Source organism: Gasterosteus aculeatus, chromosome 15 (genome assembly GCF_964276395.1).
Source record: "Gasterosteus aculeatus chromosome 15, fGasAcu3.hap1.1, whole genome shotgun sequence".
In the NCBI taxonomy this organism is placed as follows: Eukaryota; Metazoa; Chordata; class Actinopteri; order Perciformes; family Gasterosteidae; genus Gasterosteus; species Gasterosteus aculeatus.
In genome coordinates, this window is record NC_135703.1 from 4,815,827 (window position 1) to 4,830,471 (window position 14,645).

Below are 14,645 nucleotides of genomic sequence, written 5' to 3' on the forward strand. Positions count from 1 at the left end.
AAAGGATCATTTACACCTGTAGTATATATGATTTTAAAGAGGTTTATGACTACTACTCTGCAGTGTTAATTTCGTCGACGAAAACTATGACGAAAATTTTTCGTTAACGACCTTTTTTTCCATGACTAAGACGAGACTAAGACGTCACGAAAACTATCTTAAAAAAGAAAAACTGACTAAATCTATTCTAACTTTTGTTAACGAGACGAGAATGTTGGTGGTTGACTAAGTCACAATACTTTTCCCCCCTAAATTTGCACGCATCTAACAGACAACAGACAGGCAAAGATATTAACGCATCATGATGACGTCATGCACGAACCCAGAACGCTCGCATCGGTGCAGCGGTGGTTCTGGTGCACCGACTGCGGACCGCGACGACTATTTTACGCTTCGGCGAGTTTGATTGTGGCTTCGTTAGTTTAGCTCAGCTGTCTCGGGTTTAGCGGACTGTTAGCAGGCTGAAGCCGCGCTGCTTCACAGAAACATGAAGACCCGTTTAACAGCTCATGGCTGTTAACACGTCTAACGTAATAAAATCATTGCAGGTTCTGAAGCCTCACGCATTTCAACTATAGACGGTGTTAAACCGTCTCGGCCACCGTACGCTCGTTACTAAGCAACGTGGAGGCGCGCACACACGTGACAGGTGGATCCTTTTGATGATGATAGAACTGCGCAGTGCAGGTGAAGGACGTGGCGGCACCGAGCAGGTGGAGGAAAACCCGCAGGACACAAGAGAGAAGAACTGGTCATGAAACCAACAAATAAACAAAGAGACAAAGAGAAAGAAAAGACTGTTGAATGAAAAGTGGGGGTCCAGTTTAGAAAGGCTGGTTTATGATGCAGCCAAGAAAATAATGTATTGCACCGATTGTAGGACGTTAAGGTCTCTTTTGTTGGGACAGTGGAAACAATAAAAGGACCATGAAGTTTTCGGTGGCCACGTCAAAAGCACTGCAAGTAAACAGACAAAGACAACAAAGCGTTGTGTTTATGTCCCTGGTCCTCATGAAGTTGTTACACCTTTGCCAATTTGTTAAATTGCCTTGCAAATAAATGCTTTGCTATTTGTTAAAATCCAAATCCTTTCATGTAATGATTTCTCACATGTCATTTATATCAGCTCACACAAACACTTCAACCATTTGTTCTTGGCCCGGCTGCTCCGTCACATTTTCAAAACTAGACTAAAACTAAGAAGGGTTAAAATGACTAAATGTGACTAAAACGAATATGCATTTTTGTCTAAAGACCAAGACTAAATCAAAAATAGCTGCCAAAATTACCACTGCTACTCTGACACTACATTGCTGTGACTTGTCTACTACTTCTAAAGTTTATAAAAGGTCAGCCAATGTCAGCAGATTCCTACTATGAACTAGACGGAATGACGACCGTCACAGCCAGGCTTCATCAGCTGGTGAACTCCATGTCTCTGTACTTCAATCAATCTTTAATAAAAAGGACAAATTTCATCTGACTGGGGAGAAGAAATCCAAGTACACACAATGACAGCATTAAACACAAAGTTACACATTAAACACACAACAATCACCCTGCATCAACCGGACCCACAAGAGGAAAACAAGTTCAATGCTTCGGATGTCACAAAGACATAACTGGTTATGACCATTAAAATCATCAGACTGGTCTCACGCTGTGGATAATGAGTGACAGGTGGAGGTGGGACTGAATAACAGCCCCTCCCACATTAAAATGAAAATAAAGCCTTGAAAAGGTAGGTGGGAAAATAAAAAATGTTATAAAGATGGAAGTATTACATATTCAACCTTTAGATATTTTATTACATTTGGTTTTTGAAGAGAATAAACGACGTCTCCTTATCTGATCAAAAGCTCCACTTCTACAATCAGCCAGCAGATGGAGTCAGAGAACCGGAGAACACACTTTATGGTTAACTATCAACTGGAACATCTAGAACCTCAACGTCCCGTATAGGACACCAGAAGCGTAGAGTCAGAGTGATGTGTCAAATTCGAGATGGGATTTTGTTGTGAATGCAATTAAACAGCGTTTCAGTAACTGTTCATTAATATTGCACGTTCTGAAAAACAGGAAAGGCGCCTTCGGTTATTCTTTTACAATTAATACCTAAAATAAATGTCCAAATAAACACTCAAATGAGCAGGAGCAATGTTCAGTAATGTCGCCGACGACTCACAGCATCTCTACTGTTGAACTCTGAGGCGGCGCCGTGTCACGAGGACGGAACACTATCGATTTGGGTCACGGCGGCATCGACAGAAGGATATTAGGATTTGAGTGTCAGACGCACCAGTTTACTGGCTAATAAGCAGAAATGAAGTGACTGAACTCAACAGACGCCCGGGAGACGCTTTGAAGAATCCAGTGAACACATCAGTGGTCCAAGTAAGCCAATTGGAACACGTTCAACACCGGCCAGTATTTACGCGATAAACACGATAGCTTGATGATGAAAACAGGAATTATAAATGTGGCAAAAAAAAAGCAAACCGCATCCTGTCTGGGACGGGGGCTCCATTACAGATTGTCTTCAGAATTTAGGTCACTCTGAATCAACCGCCGAGATGAGAGAAAGTTATTAACATACTCAAAAGACCAGCTTAGGTGAATAGACCACTTGGTGATAAAAGAGATTAGATGCTGTTCCGCTGTCACAAACACCCCGAGTTAAAATGAAATACTGGCTAACATTTTTACAATAACACAAATAAATCTAACAAAATCTTTTAATACATTAAATTTCTTTAGAGATTTTTCTTTCTTTCTTCGCCATGTTTTTTTTTTAATCCTCAATTTGAATGAATACATTTTTCTGATTATATTTAATTCACTTTCTGAAATTATATTCTTTGGGATATTTACACTTTTTAAAGTGTGAGGCATGTTCAAAAATGTAAAAATAGTACACCGAAAAGTTGTCCACCATAAAGAACGTGGACTCTTTTATAAACTCTTGTTCGTAGTTATAATGAGGAAAAATTCCCCATCCAGACGGAAGGTAACGGAAGGTCAAATCACATAATTTCCTCCACCTCAAACAAAGAGGGATCCTCCCGAAGAAGAGGATTCAATTCTGAAGATTGAGCAAAATAGTGACGAGACTTTTTTTGTTTTGTTTACGTCACCGCTATTAGTTTAAACTAGGGACATTACAACTGACATTAGGTTAGAAATAATGTTACAAAATAATCTGTAAACCCGCTACAACAAAATCCACCTTCCATGGACCAGTGCGGAGCGGAACAAAGACATAAAGAGGCAACGTAAGCATGTTGCACATCCACACGGAGGACTTAAGACAGCCAGCAGGACAACATGCACTTTACATCAATTCCAATGTTTCACGACTTCCTCCTCAAGTTAGAAATGAAGTTCTGAGCCAAAACTACGGCCGCAGTACGACTATTTCAGGGTCACGCGGGCTTGTTGGTTACGCTACTGTTAGTAGGATTGGGAATCTTGAGAAACTAGCAAGAACTTGAAAAAAAAAAAAAAGATAATAATTCAGAATTGAAAAACAAAGCCAACTTCTACAAAAGGAAGCAGCTACAGAAGTCATTAAATCAAGCAACAATCGCCAAGTCGGCAACACTGGCAGCCTTTCAGGGCGCAACAAACATGGCTGGTGTTGGTTCTCCCAGCTGTTGGGTCAGCAGCTGTAGAAGAACCCGCTGACACGAGCAGAGTGCACGAGCAGAGCGGCAGGTGGTCTTCCTAACGTACATCGGACGGCATTAGAGACGTGCAGTACAACACTAATAGTATAAAATCATCCTTCAGCAAGTACTGGTGCAACAGATCATCACGTTAGGGTTTTTTTTGCACACGAATAGACCCTGAACGCACCACAGTGTAACTGGACAGAACCTCCATGGGGCACTTTACCAGCTCTCCTCTGGTCCTCAACACGGATTAGTGGTTCCCCGTATGACGTCATTAGAGATACGAGACGGCGTGCCGATTGGCGGATAGCGATGCCAGTAACACTTGATTCCACCAGGTGTTCGTTGGGATACACGGCGTAAATAATCCCCGGATCAGACGGGGGATCCGTGCGGATTGCCGAGTTTTAGGAAATGTAAACGATCCTTCAGTCACAGCTGGAATATGTATAAAACAGCTGTGTGCAACAAGTACAGTACTTAATATAAATACTTGCAGAGAATATTATTGTAGGCAAACTAAGCAATACAAGCGTCTGGTTTTCTCTTTTGCTTATTTTCTATCACTACCTAGAAGTACAAAATGACAAATTTAGAGCATCTTTCAATCAGGTAAACATTAGTCAACTATATCGGAACAAAGAAAGTTGTTGTTCGCTGCTTTATTACAGCTCTGGTCTACGCAGTTAAAATGGTGTAATAATTGGCGGAATACAATTGAACATAATTGAGAGCTGCGATCACAGAGTTTCTGTCAGTGTATCACAAGCATCGTCTTTCAAGTTACTTGGGGATATTGTTTATTTTAAATTAAACAATAAAATGCGGAGTTTGATGGACACATTGTGGTAGATTTATCAAGTGGGGGAAGTTCCTCTAAAAAAGACATAATCGATCCTCGATGAGCTCATGATGAATGATCGCATTATCTCACTATCAGAGCATGAATACAAAGTGAGACTGACTGTTATAAAATCCACTTGTGGCCTTAAATGCACAAAAGGCACAAACTACTCGGGGAGCAACAAGTACAAATCACAAATATGAAACGATCCAAATACGATTTCACCACTCAGGACTGCAGGACAGAGAAGAAGATGAGAAGAATTTAGGCCGGAGCCTCAGCGCGCAAAAATAATAGGACCACATCTGAGGTGCAACAATAAAGGACATTTCCTACCATGAGTCATATCACACTTTAGCATGTGGTATAACCTCACCGTGATGCCTATTTTTGTATAATATGATTTATCGGCCAATGAAAAGAGTGTATTCTCTTTCAATAGAAGACCTTTAGAGCAAAGCAGACAAAACGCCAAGGGACATTGTAGCAAATCATTTCACATTAATTACCTAAAACTGTCTGTGTCGGGTATATTTAGGTGTCTTGGGATACACCTGATGATTAAGAATACATCATAGTGTTTCAGTTGATTTATATTGTAGTAAATAATCTGAACCTACAAAGAAACTTTACTAATAACTGATATTGTTAAATAAAAGTAGCAATATTCAAAGTGTAGTTAAATGTCCTCGGCCAAAATGTACAGCGCATAAACCCAGTGTGCCGTTAATTGTAGTAGAGCAGAGCATGGAAAGAGGTGGATAAAGGTAAAGCTGTAAATTAATTTATAAAATAAATTATTTGTTTATAAAATCAGCACTTGAAACAGTGACTTAAATACATAAAAAATACAAAAACAGCATCAGCTGATTCGAAACGGTCCTTTTCTCAACATATGTGCCGACAGAAGAAAAAACACATTGGGAATCACTGCTGCTCTGTTGAAACAAACACTCGGGGTTTAACCTCTGGGAGACAGACAGCACCCGGGGGAAAGAAATCCCCAAGACGATAAACACGACACCAACTCAGGCTTTCTCCTCAACGTCTTCCAACGACTGAGACTCTGCTCAGCCTCCGTATTGTGACATTATTGCGGCGCGTCCTCATAGCTCCTGCATCACATCAGCCAATGACGGATTGAACACCAGCGATATTCAGCGCGAAGCAAGACATCGCCATCACACCTTCAGGAGCAAGAAGCCAACACCGAACAAGCGAAACAGCAACAAACAAAAAAAAGTCTTCTTCCACGTTCCTCGTGAAACGACCCGTTACTCCTACCTAAGCTGGTAAGGGATTCTCTTATCTCTGTGTAACTCTCTCCACCCCATCCTCCTGCCTCCCTTTCAGTGCTCTGGGGGAGCTGGGGGAGCTGCTGAGGGAAGGGGAAACGGGAGTTATTGTCGTGCAACATGAGGCGCAGCAACAGCACAAGCACAGCAGATCCTTCAGAGACAAGAGCGCAAACGGGATGAGGGAACAGGGCACCGCCAGAGGGGGCGAAGGGCTGGTGTCCTGGACTGGTGCTTAGATGTCCACAGCATCTCTATAGCAGAATTACAGAACGGGGCAGAAAACGTCTTTGAATGTTTGAATGAAAACGCGTGAGGGGATAATTCCTCTTAGTACGTGGGCCTATCAGAAAAAATGGTGCGCCTACAGACGATCCGTCGCGTTATGATATGCTACGCCTCATCCGTTGTTGTGGGTCAAGTTCCTGACTGTGTGTATTTGTGTCTCACGCCGGCGTCTTGACGACGGAGTCGATGAAAATACCCCAATCTACCCTCAATCTGAGCACCTGGTTTAAAAGAAGCAGCTCGAAAGTGTCGCGTTCACTCGAACAGAAGAAGGAAGCAACGATGGCCTCGGGGGCCCTTGTATTGTGCATGCAGACAGCAGGTCCTGTCCTCACTTGGTTGGACACTAAGTCATTTGGTTTGTGCTATTAGAGACATCAGAGCTTTTCTCACAATGAAAAGTCACAAGGTCTGTTGTGAAGGGCCCCCTGTTTCATACGTGAAGCTGAATTTATAGAGCGGCTGACAGGGTTTTGTCCTAAAAAAATAATTTTATCTTCAAAAGCACACGGGTTCCAATTATTAAAATATCTATGTTTGCATATTACGTCCAGTGAGCAATGTTCTAACAGGCATCAAGAAACGCAGCGCTGCCAAAGACGGCGAAGCAGCCGATTTATTAAGTAAGACTCATTCGTTAAGTTGTGATCAAGAGAGCACAGCTGAGAGGTAAGTTTCTCATTTATGGACCAGGTGCCGTCATTACAGCTGTTGTGCAATTATTCCCCTTTTTAGCTTGAAGCAGTAATTAATAATATTTTGCAAACATTAGTTGATAATATAATTTGATTTAAATTTGAATCCCATTTTAACAATAATGAAAACCGGCATGTTTAGGGTGAGACAGTAATCCAACCTAAAATAAATAGATCCCTTCATCTCAATACTAAAAGACCCGGAAAGAAATGACTTAGAATAGTTCCTTGTGTTATGCAGAGTGACTGTTGTATCAGATGTCAGATTTTTACATGAAATCACAAAACTGCTAATAAAAAACACACATAAGCACCAGTTTTTTTAAACACTCAATTTGGCCCCAAACCACAAAAGGTGGATTCCTCAAGTATCTCAATCCTGCTGCAAACCGCTACGTTAATACCTCAAACCCGTTTTCACCGCCAACATAAGCAGTATTTATCCATCGTATGGTAAAATAGTGCGGTAAGCTGTGCCTCCGCCCAGGCATAGTGTGGGCTCGCTCCCCATATGGAAATTTGATAAGTGATAAAACATGGACCGGTGTGCATCATGCTTACATGTTTGGGCTTGCATGTTAACCCTCTCACTGTCTGCCTTAGTTTGGAGCCCCCCCCCAAAAAAAGCAATTGATTTTAGTTTGGAGCCCCCCCCCAAAAAAAGCAATTGATTTTATAAATGTATTTTACACCGGTATTCACAAGGGTATAAAGATGTAAAAATCCAAAATTAATCTGAGCTGATATTGCGTCAAACAGCTGGTTCAAAAGTAAAAAACTGGCATATTGACACTGACATAATAATTCAATGTTGTTGTAAGATCACATTTGCGTTTCTATATTTGTAGCCAGGTTAGCTTGAGTTTATTATTTATTTTAATTGATCAAACCACAAGTTGGCCCTCAGTTAATAAAGTAGTACTTAGTTGTATGTAAGGAAGTGTCTTATTAATCCATGGAAATATTATATTTAGTTCAGGTTTAAAGAAAAAGTTTTATATTGGAAATAGAAGTCCAGACCTATTATTTATGTTATAGTCCAGTCATTTCGCAATGAAAAACACCTTTAACGACTAAAATGTTCAAGATCGGAAGTTGACTTGCTTGTTTTGACTAATTTTACAAAAGTTTTAGAACCAAAAAACCTAGAAAACCCGTACTACCTCGATGGTTAAGCAAATATTTTGGCGAGTTGAAGAGATTTGTTTTTCGTTAACTAACCCTATTGCTTTACTCCCCATTACCTGCCTCGAGCTTTAACACTACATACTTACTTTTATAGCTTTGATTCCAGACTTGGTGATCTGGGTCATCTTGGCCTTGGAGATGGGTGGCTTGTACTCATTTAATGAGTACAGCTGGAAAGTAACAGAAACACACGCTGTCATAACACGTAATTAACTACTAGAACATAACGTCAATGACCATGTAAGCGTTATAACAAGCAACCCTCTAGAGAGCATCATCCACCGCAAAACCTTCATCATGAGATGGTGTATTTGTTTATTTTGGCACTATTGAAATAACCGTCCGCGATGTAATTGCGTTTATCCGAGTCGTGTTACCTTTGAATAATAACTACGAGTGGGTGTTGAGTTAAGCGTTGGCACCCGGAGACAAACATCAGTGTCAATGCACACAAATGAGATGCGCTAGCATAGTTAGCTGGGTGGCTAATGCTAATGTTAACCTGACGTGACCAAACGTCCCTCGGTGCTGTAGCTGTGAACCAACCCGGTTATCCACATTGTGTATTAAACGTATTTGGTCAAACGTAACATGGCAATTAATTTCTGGCTAAAAGGGGAGCAGTGTGCCTGTGAGCCCCCAGCCCCCCCCCACGTCCACACAGCGGTAACTTAATGCTAGTTAACGTTAGCTCACCAAGTTACCGCACGACTGAGGCGGTGTTGCTAACTTGTAGCTAACGTTAGCAGTGGGGTTAACCGTTACCGTAGGGGAATAACGTTAAATTAGTCCGTGGGAGATATCGCCTCATTTACTGGCAACTTGCGCACGGTGTGTGTCAATAACCACATTATCCTCATAACTGTAGTCAGTGGGGTCCGGTTTAAGTAGCCAGCGAACAACGTCAATGCAATCGCCGTTATTGTTGTGCACAAACAGCGGCCTTGCGTGAGGCTACCCTCCTCTCCGCGGCTAGATGCTAACGTTAGCATACCAGCTACCGAAAAGGCGTATAAGACACCATTTATTGTAATCTCAATGGGCTCCGAGCGGTGCGATGGTTTCCAACAAACCTCATTGTTGAAGGCTTTGACGGCCTCCATGGTGTCGCTCGCAGGTGACTGTAAATATTTACAGATTTCTCCTCAATAACCGGTTAGAGGCATGCATGCTCGACGCTTGGTGAGATGGAGGAGACTGCCAATATGGCGCATAACCCCAACACGAAATCTGCACAGAGCAACGACTCCTAGCGCCAGTTTCGGGACACTACTAGTGCGCCTTTTGCTTGGGCCTCAAAATAACAAAACACACAAGCGCCAGCGGTGCCATTAGAAGGCTTAGATAAAGTTGAGCATGTTTGTTATTGTAATAACACTTTATTTCACTGTATACAAACACACGAACTGTCACACCATCAATATAAATTACAGTACACAAACTGTACGTTTATTTACACAGACGTCATGTTTAGCAGGAACAACATATCCAACAAAACCCAGAGTAAACTACATCTTTGTTGCACCTTCCATTACCTGTTGTTGTTGTTGTTGGGATAATATGCATCACGCCGGATGTCTGAATGACTTTCCCATGTGTAATCAGTGCAGGATGGGTTTGCTGGACTGTGGATTGTGGTGGTTTGGCCCTTACAGAATATATGACACGTATTCGTCTTCCTGAGAATTACACCATGCATCATGTTTAAATGCAAAGTGCTACAGCCAGCCTCAATTCCCAATAGACTGCACACAGCACTGGTTGGCAGTTAAGTCTTTATCACGTTTGCAATACAATATTAAGTTGCATGGGACTGTTAATGCTGCGTAGGTTGGAATTCTCCATTTTTAAAATGGTTTGTTTTGGTTAAGTGGAATGCAAATGTAGCCATTTCATAGCATTTTCTACGATAACTTTTAAAAATTTAAATCATCCCGACTTGTGACCAACATTTATTCAATTAGCGCAGACCCTGGTGTTCAAGTATGATGACATCATTTCTAGGGCAAACAACATTTACCATTCAAAATATAAAACATGTGTATCAGGCAGTGATGGTACATGGCACCAATAATTGACTGAACAGTAACACTTCAAATTGGTTCACCACTGATGAAATCAAAGCATAAAACATACTGTAAAAACAAGTCTCCCCATGCGGGGAACAATGGCTTCATTATCACAATGTACACCATCATTCCAAATAGTAAAACAATGCATGAATAGCATCATGGAAATTACAACCTAAAAACAATAATCCGTCAAATATGCAGTAAAAGTAACACTATGACACATTTCACATTTTAATGTCATCTGCTAATAATGTAAATACCTGCATTATATACATTTAGGAACTTAAAAAATAAACACTTCTTCATTGATCCAGTTACTTGTCTATTAGTATTTAATGTCTGCTGATACGGAACAGTAGTCTCAATTGAAAACAGCAGTGTGTGCATGGCTCCGAAATGTGTGAAGTCCTCCCGAGTCCAGACCCAGTAAAACCAGCCAGGAGGAGTCTTTATAAACTGGTCTCCACCACTGGAGCAGCAATGACTGATGCTGCAGCTTGTGTGGCCTCCGACGCCACCTGCTGGTCCAGTTTGAGACAGATGTCCTGCACCAAAGGCACATTGTTGTCCTTCCACTCTCTGAACATTCCTGAGGTGAGCCCCGGTTCCGACAGCAAATGATCTATCGCCTGGAGGTCCGCCTCTTTTGACTGTGCCGGAAAACACGGGAGTAAAGAAAATCTAATTAATATTTATTAAAGGAAATTGCACCATTGCACGTAGCTCTCCAAATGATCACACAGAGCTTTCACACCCCCCCCCCTCCCCCCCGTAATTGTGTGATATATAAAAGTGCAATTATGAAACCGAAAACGTACCTTTAACGTGCTGTTGAGAGTCCTGATGAAGTGAAGTTTATCGTTGACGGCGTGGTTTTTACAGCGTTTTACAAAGGACGCCCTGAATTCCCTCTTCGTAGATGGTTTCCGATCTCCTAGTGGGGAGAGGCTGGCCTCCTTGAGGTGAATGTAAAGCTTCTCCATCTCATCTGAGCCGTTGACACTATCCCCTGCAATGAGGTTCAACTGCCATCACTAATATTGCACCGAGTAACTGAAAGTTCTACAGGTATGAACACTTCAAGTCAGACTGGCTGTGTCTCAAAGTCGCCACGCTGCATCCTTAGGGACGCATCCGTAAGGACGCATCCGTAAGGACGCATCCGTCGACCGCGTACGTCACTTCCGCTGCGACTCCCCCCGTCCCGTTCGTCGGCTCGTAGTTATTAGTGAAGTTATAAACCTGAAATATCACTTTCTAAGTAACGTTACAGAATAAATACACAAAGCACTTTGCTGTGTGATCATTGTTGTGTGATCATAAATTAACTTTACATTTAGTTGTGTTCTTCTCTCGGCCTGAAATACATCATGCAGGAGAAGCGTTTCTTCCTAAATTCAATGAAATAAGATTATCTTCTTTTTCTGTACTTTTACTGTCAATGGCAGCAGGTTGCTAGGCAACAAGAGCAGCGGAGGTAAAGCTGATGACTCAAGCAGGAAGTCCCCCCGTAGGCCAGAGCGCTCGGTTCAGCCTGTGCGGTTGTTGGCGGACCAGATCTACCGCGAAGGCTGCAGGCTACAAGGATGCAGCCTAGCGACTTTCAGACACAGCTACAGACTGTAAAAACATATCTCTGGTGCCAGATCAACAATGCATCAGTGCTGCAGAGCCGAATGCGTGAGAAACATCTCCGCTCGCATGTTTTTACACAAGCGAAAGTGATACAACTGAAAGTACTTCAAATGCAAGTTCACTGAAAAGAATAAAAAAAAAAACACATACATTTTTGGACAATAAAAATAACCAAAACAATTCTAGGAGTAGAATAAAGTCTCACCCTCGCTTTCAGCGCCCAACACCGCCGCCTGCGCCTCCCCCTGCGCCGCGGGGCTTTCTTCATCGGACCCCATCCCAGAGGGGCCCAAATGAGACGCGCTCCCAAGCATCTGGGGTTCATCCCCGTGTCCCGCCCCCGACCGCGGAGGTGTATGCAAGTGCACTTGAACGGAGCACACCGCCGCTGCGGCCTCTGCGCTGGGAGGGGCCGCCTGCGACACCAGGTCCAACCAGGACTGCCGCTGCTTGGCGAGCGACGAGGTGGAGCTCTGTGATGTCATTGTACTGACGGGCGACGAGAACGAACCGTTGGCTTCGCTGGGGACCGCGGACGAGTAGGGGGGAGGAAGGGTATCCTGAAATACAAATAACACTGCCGTCAGACATAATGTACCGTAGCAATAAAATCCATATGCCTTCAAAATGAAACGGTCGGCTCCAAAATGCACAACCAACGGGAGACGTGTCCGACCTGATGAGAGGATCCTGGCGGACCGGAGGCATCCACGGAGTCCCGCAGGGTTTGTTCACAGTACGGGGGAGGGGGAATCTCTGTGCTTTCAGCTTCTTCATGGTCACTGGCCTCACTGTAACACTCTGCGCGGGACAGACAAAAGACACACAAAGTCAGACTTCATAACACGACACGTAGATTCCGGTGAAAAACATTTAGATTAGGGTTGATTATTATGTGATTCAATCACAAAAAAAAAGGTTTAAAAAGGTTGAGAGCAGTTGAAAGGGTTTGCTCACCCACTGCGGCGTTTTGATCTATTGGCTGGTATTTAATGGAGGCCAGCCCGAGCTTATTCAACCATCTGCAACAAAAAAAAACAAAATATGCATTAACATTCTGCAAAAAAACTACATTTTTCTAAAAACAATTGCATTGAATGAGGTAAGGCTTACAAGTTCATATCCTCGTGGGTCTCGGCCGCAAAGTAAAACATCAGGACGTGTGGGTGGCAAGCTTTGAACGCACTGCATGGGGGGGGAGAAGCACACGGAGAGCAGCTTGTGACGGGGTGAAAAATAACTTTCCACTGGAATTTATGTACACTGGCAGTTAACCACACAGGTTTTAGTTCTTCATCGTTTTCGGGTTGCTTGACCGTGCACTTCCTATTACTGTATGAGAGTAAACTTTCTATTCTATTCAAGCTGCCACAATAGATAAATAAATATACGGTTCATTCTCTGCTTCCAGGTACTGAACCGCCGGCTTACTGTTTCTTCTTGCACTCGATGGCTCTGTCAATCATGAAGTTGGTGAGGTCAATGTAGCCCTCAGCCTTCTCCGCCTGCAACACACAGATTGAACAGCGGATGAGACCAAACCACTTCCTGACGAGGACACCTGCCCTTTTGCATTGCAGCAGGACGACTTCTTCTATTTTCCGAAGCAGATCGGGTTGGATGCCGTCGAGGACGTCGGTTAAGTTATGCAAGTTACAGCTGGGGAAGAAACAAACATGACTCATCTGCCAACTCTGCCATCCGCTTGACTAACAAGTGCATGAGAAAAAGATAAATGAATCCTCTAATGTAAATTAAATGAAATCCCGTTTGAGTGATGTTTGCCGAGAGTATTGAGAGACCAAACAAAAGGCCTCCAGCTCGGTTCTTTGAAAGAGTCAAAGTAGTCAATGAAGCAGAGCTTTACAGAGAGACGGAGAGCTTGGAGCGGATTCGAGAGGGAAACCTTTACCCTGGTAATCCTGTGTGCTTTGAGGAACAAGAGTTGCTGACTGGCGTTTCTGCAAGCAGCGTCTCGTAAACGCTGAAGCGGGTGGGGCGGGGGGGGGGGGGGGGGGGTCTCACTCACCAGCTGGTTGGTGTACCAGTAGAGAGCCGTCTTCTTCAGCACGAACCAGTACTTCTTCCATTTGATGCCCAGGAAGCCTTTGCTCTCTTTCTTCCTGTACAACCAGCCCTGGTGGTCCGGGGCGCCGAGCTCTTTGACCGAGATCCGTCTCCGGCTCATTGTGCCATCGCCTGCGCAAGGACGAAAACGACGGCATGCACATGAATGCACCGTGAACCCCCCGCCTCCCTTTTGTCCGCGGAGAAACAAAGCCACGATTAAAACGCGAGTATCGCACTGGAGCGAGCAGACTGCTTGCAGAGACCGTAAAAGAAAGAAGAAAAAAAAAAACAGCCTTGATTTGAATGTGCAAAGCCGCGTCCCGCCTACCTGTTCCACGTATGAATCAGCCAGAAGACAGAGGGCATAAAAACATGAAGAGTCGGCACAGAGATCACACACGCCCACAGAGGGGACAAATTACAGTGGAGGGGCCAAATTACAGTGTAGGGGCCCCCCGCAGTGAGACAAAGCGACAACAGCACCGGGGAGGTGGGTTGGGGGGGTGGAGACCTACCTCCTCGAGTCTTCCTCTTGGATTTGTTGCGGAGGGAGACCTTCGGGGGAAGCAGAGCAGAGGAGGCAAACGTCAGACTGGAGAGACGCACCCGAGACAGATCAGTGTCAGGGCCCCCACAGCGAAGGAGGAGAAGCTTCGCGGAAACATCCTGTCACGTGCGCTTTGTCGCCGCCGTTCTCTCTTATCTCCCCGCGCGCACACAAGCGCACCCCCCCGCCGCTCTACAACATCCTCATCTGTGACTCGTCTGGCCTCTGCTTGTTTTTTTTTGTTTTTTTTACTTAACCCTCAAATTGAATGTAAAACACCACGACGAGAGAATCCAAAAACGCTCAGTGGAGCGTGGACGCTTGTTTGTTGCTATAAACA

At 43.7% G+C, this 14,645-nt stretch overlaps 2 protein-coding genes across 6 annotated transcripts in view; both read right to left on the bottom strand.

Moving 5' to 3' along the window:
- The window catches only part of LOC120833178 (rho guanine nucleotide exchange factor TIAM2), a 92,132-nt gene extending 82,839 nt beyond the window's left edge, over positions 1–9,293 (bottom strand). Inside the window, exons 1-3 of one of the 5 annotated variants that reach the window (XM_078089510.1) lie at positions 9,055–9,204; positions 8,068–8,151; positions 5,800–5,893 (exon numbers count right to left, since the gene is read on the bottom strand). Coding sequence is in view for 2 of the 5 variants with exons in the window: in XM_040199119.2 (XP_040055053.2) it covers positions 8,068–8,151; positions 9,055–9,084 (114 nt within the window). In the remaining 3 variants the exon portion in view is untranslated. Of the gene's footprint in view, positions 1–5,799; positions 5,894–8,067; positions 8,152–9,054 lie in introns of all 5 variants that reach the window. The other 4 variants (XM_078089511.1, XR_013452771.1, XM_040199119.2 and 1 more) reach the window with 4 other exon arrangements.
- A 627-nt stretch (positions 9,294–9,920) lies between these two features.
- cnksr3 (cnksr family member 3) overlaps positions 9,921–14,645 on the bottom strand; it is a 35,962-nt gene continuing 31,237 nt past the window's right edge. The window contains exons 17-25 of the mRNA XM_040199122.2: positions 14,274–14,313; positions 13,718–13,887; positions 13,120–13,193; positions 12,802–12,873; positions 12,646–12,710; positions 12,365–12,489; positions 11,894–12,248; positions 10,872–11,062; positions 9,921–10,703 (exon numbers count right to left, since the gene is read on the bottom strand). Of these exons, the coding sequence (XP_040055056.2) occupies positions 10,503–10,703; positions 10,872–11,062; positions 11,894–12,248; positions 12,365–12,489; positions 12,646–12,710; positions 12,802–12,873; positions 13,120–13,193; positions 13,718–13,887; positions 14,274–14,313 (1,293 nt within the window). The 3' untranslated portion in view covers positions 9,921–10,502. The remainder of the gene's footprint in view (positions 10,704–10,871; positions 11,063–11,893; positions 12,249–12,364; positions 12,490–12,645; positions 12,711–12,801; positions 12,874–13,119; positions 13,194–13,717; positions 13,888–14,273; positions 14,314–14,645) is intronic.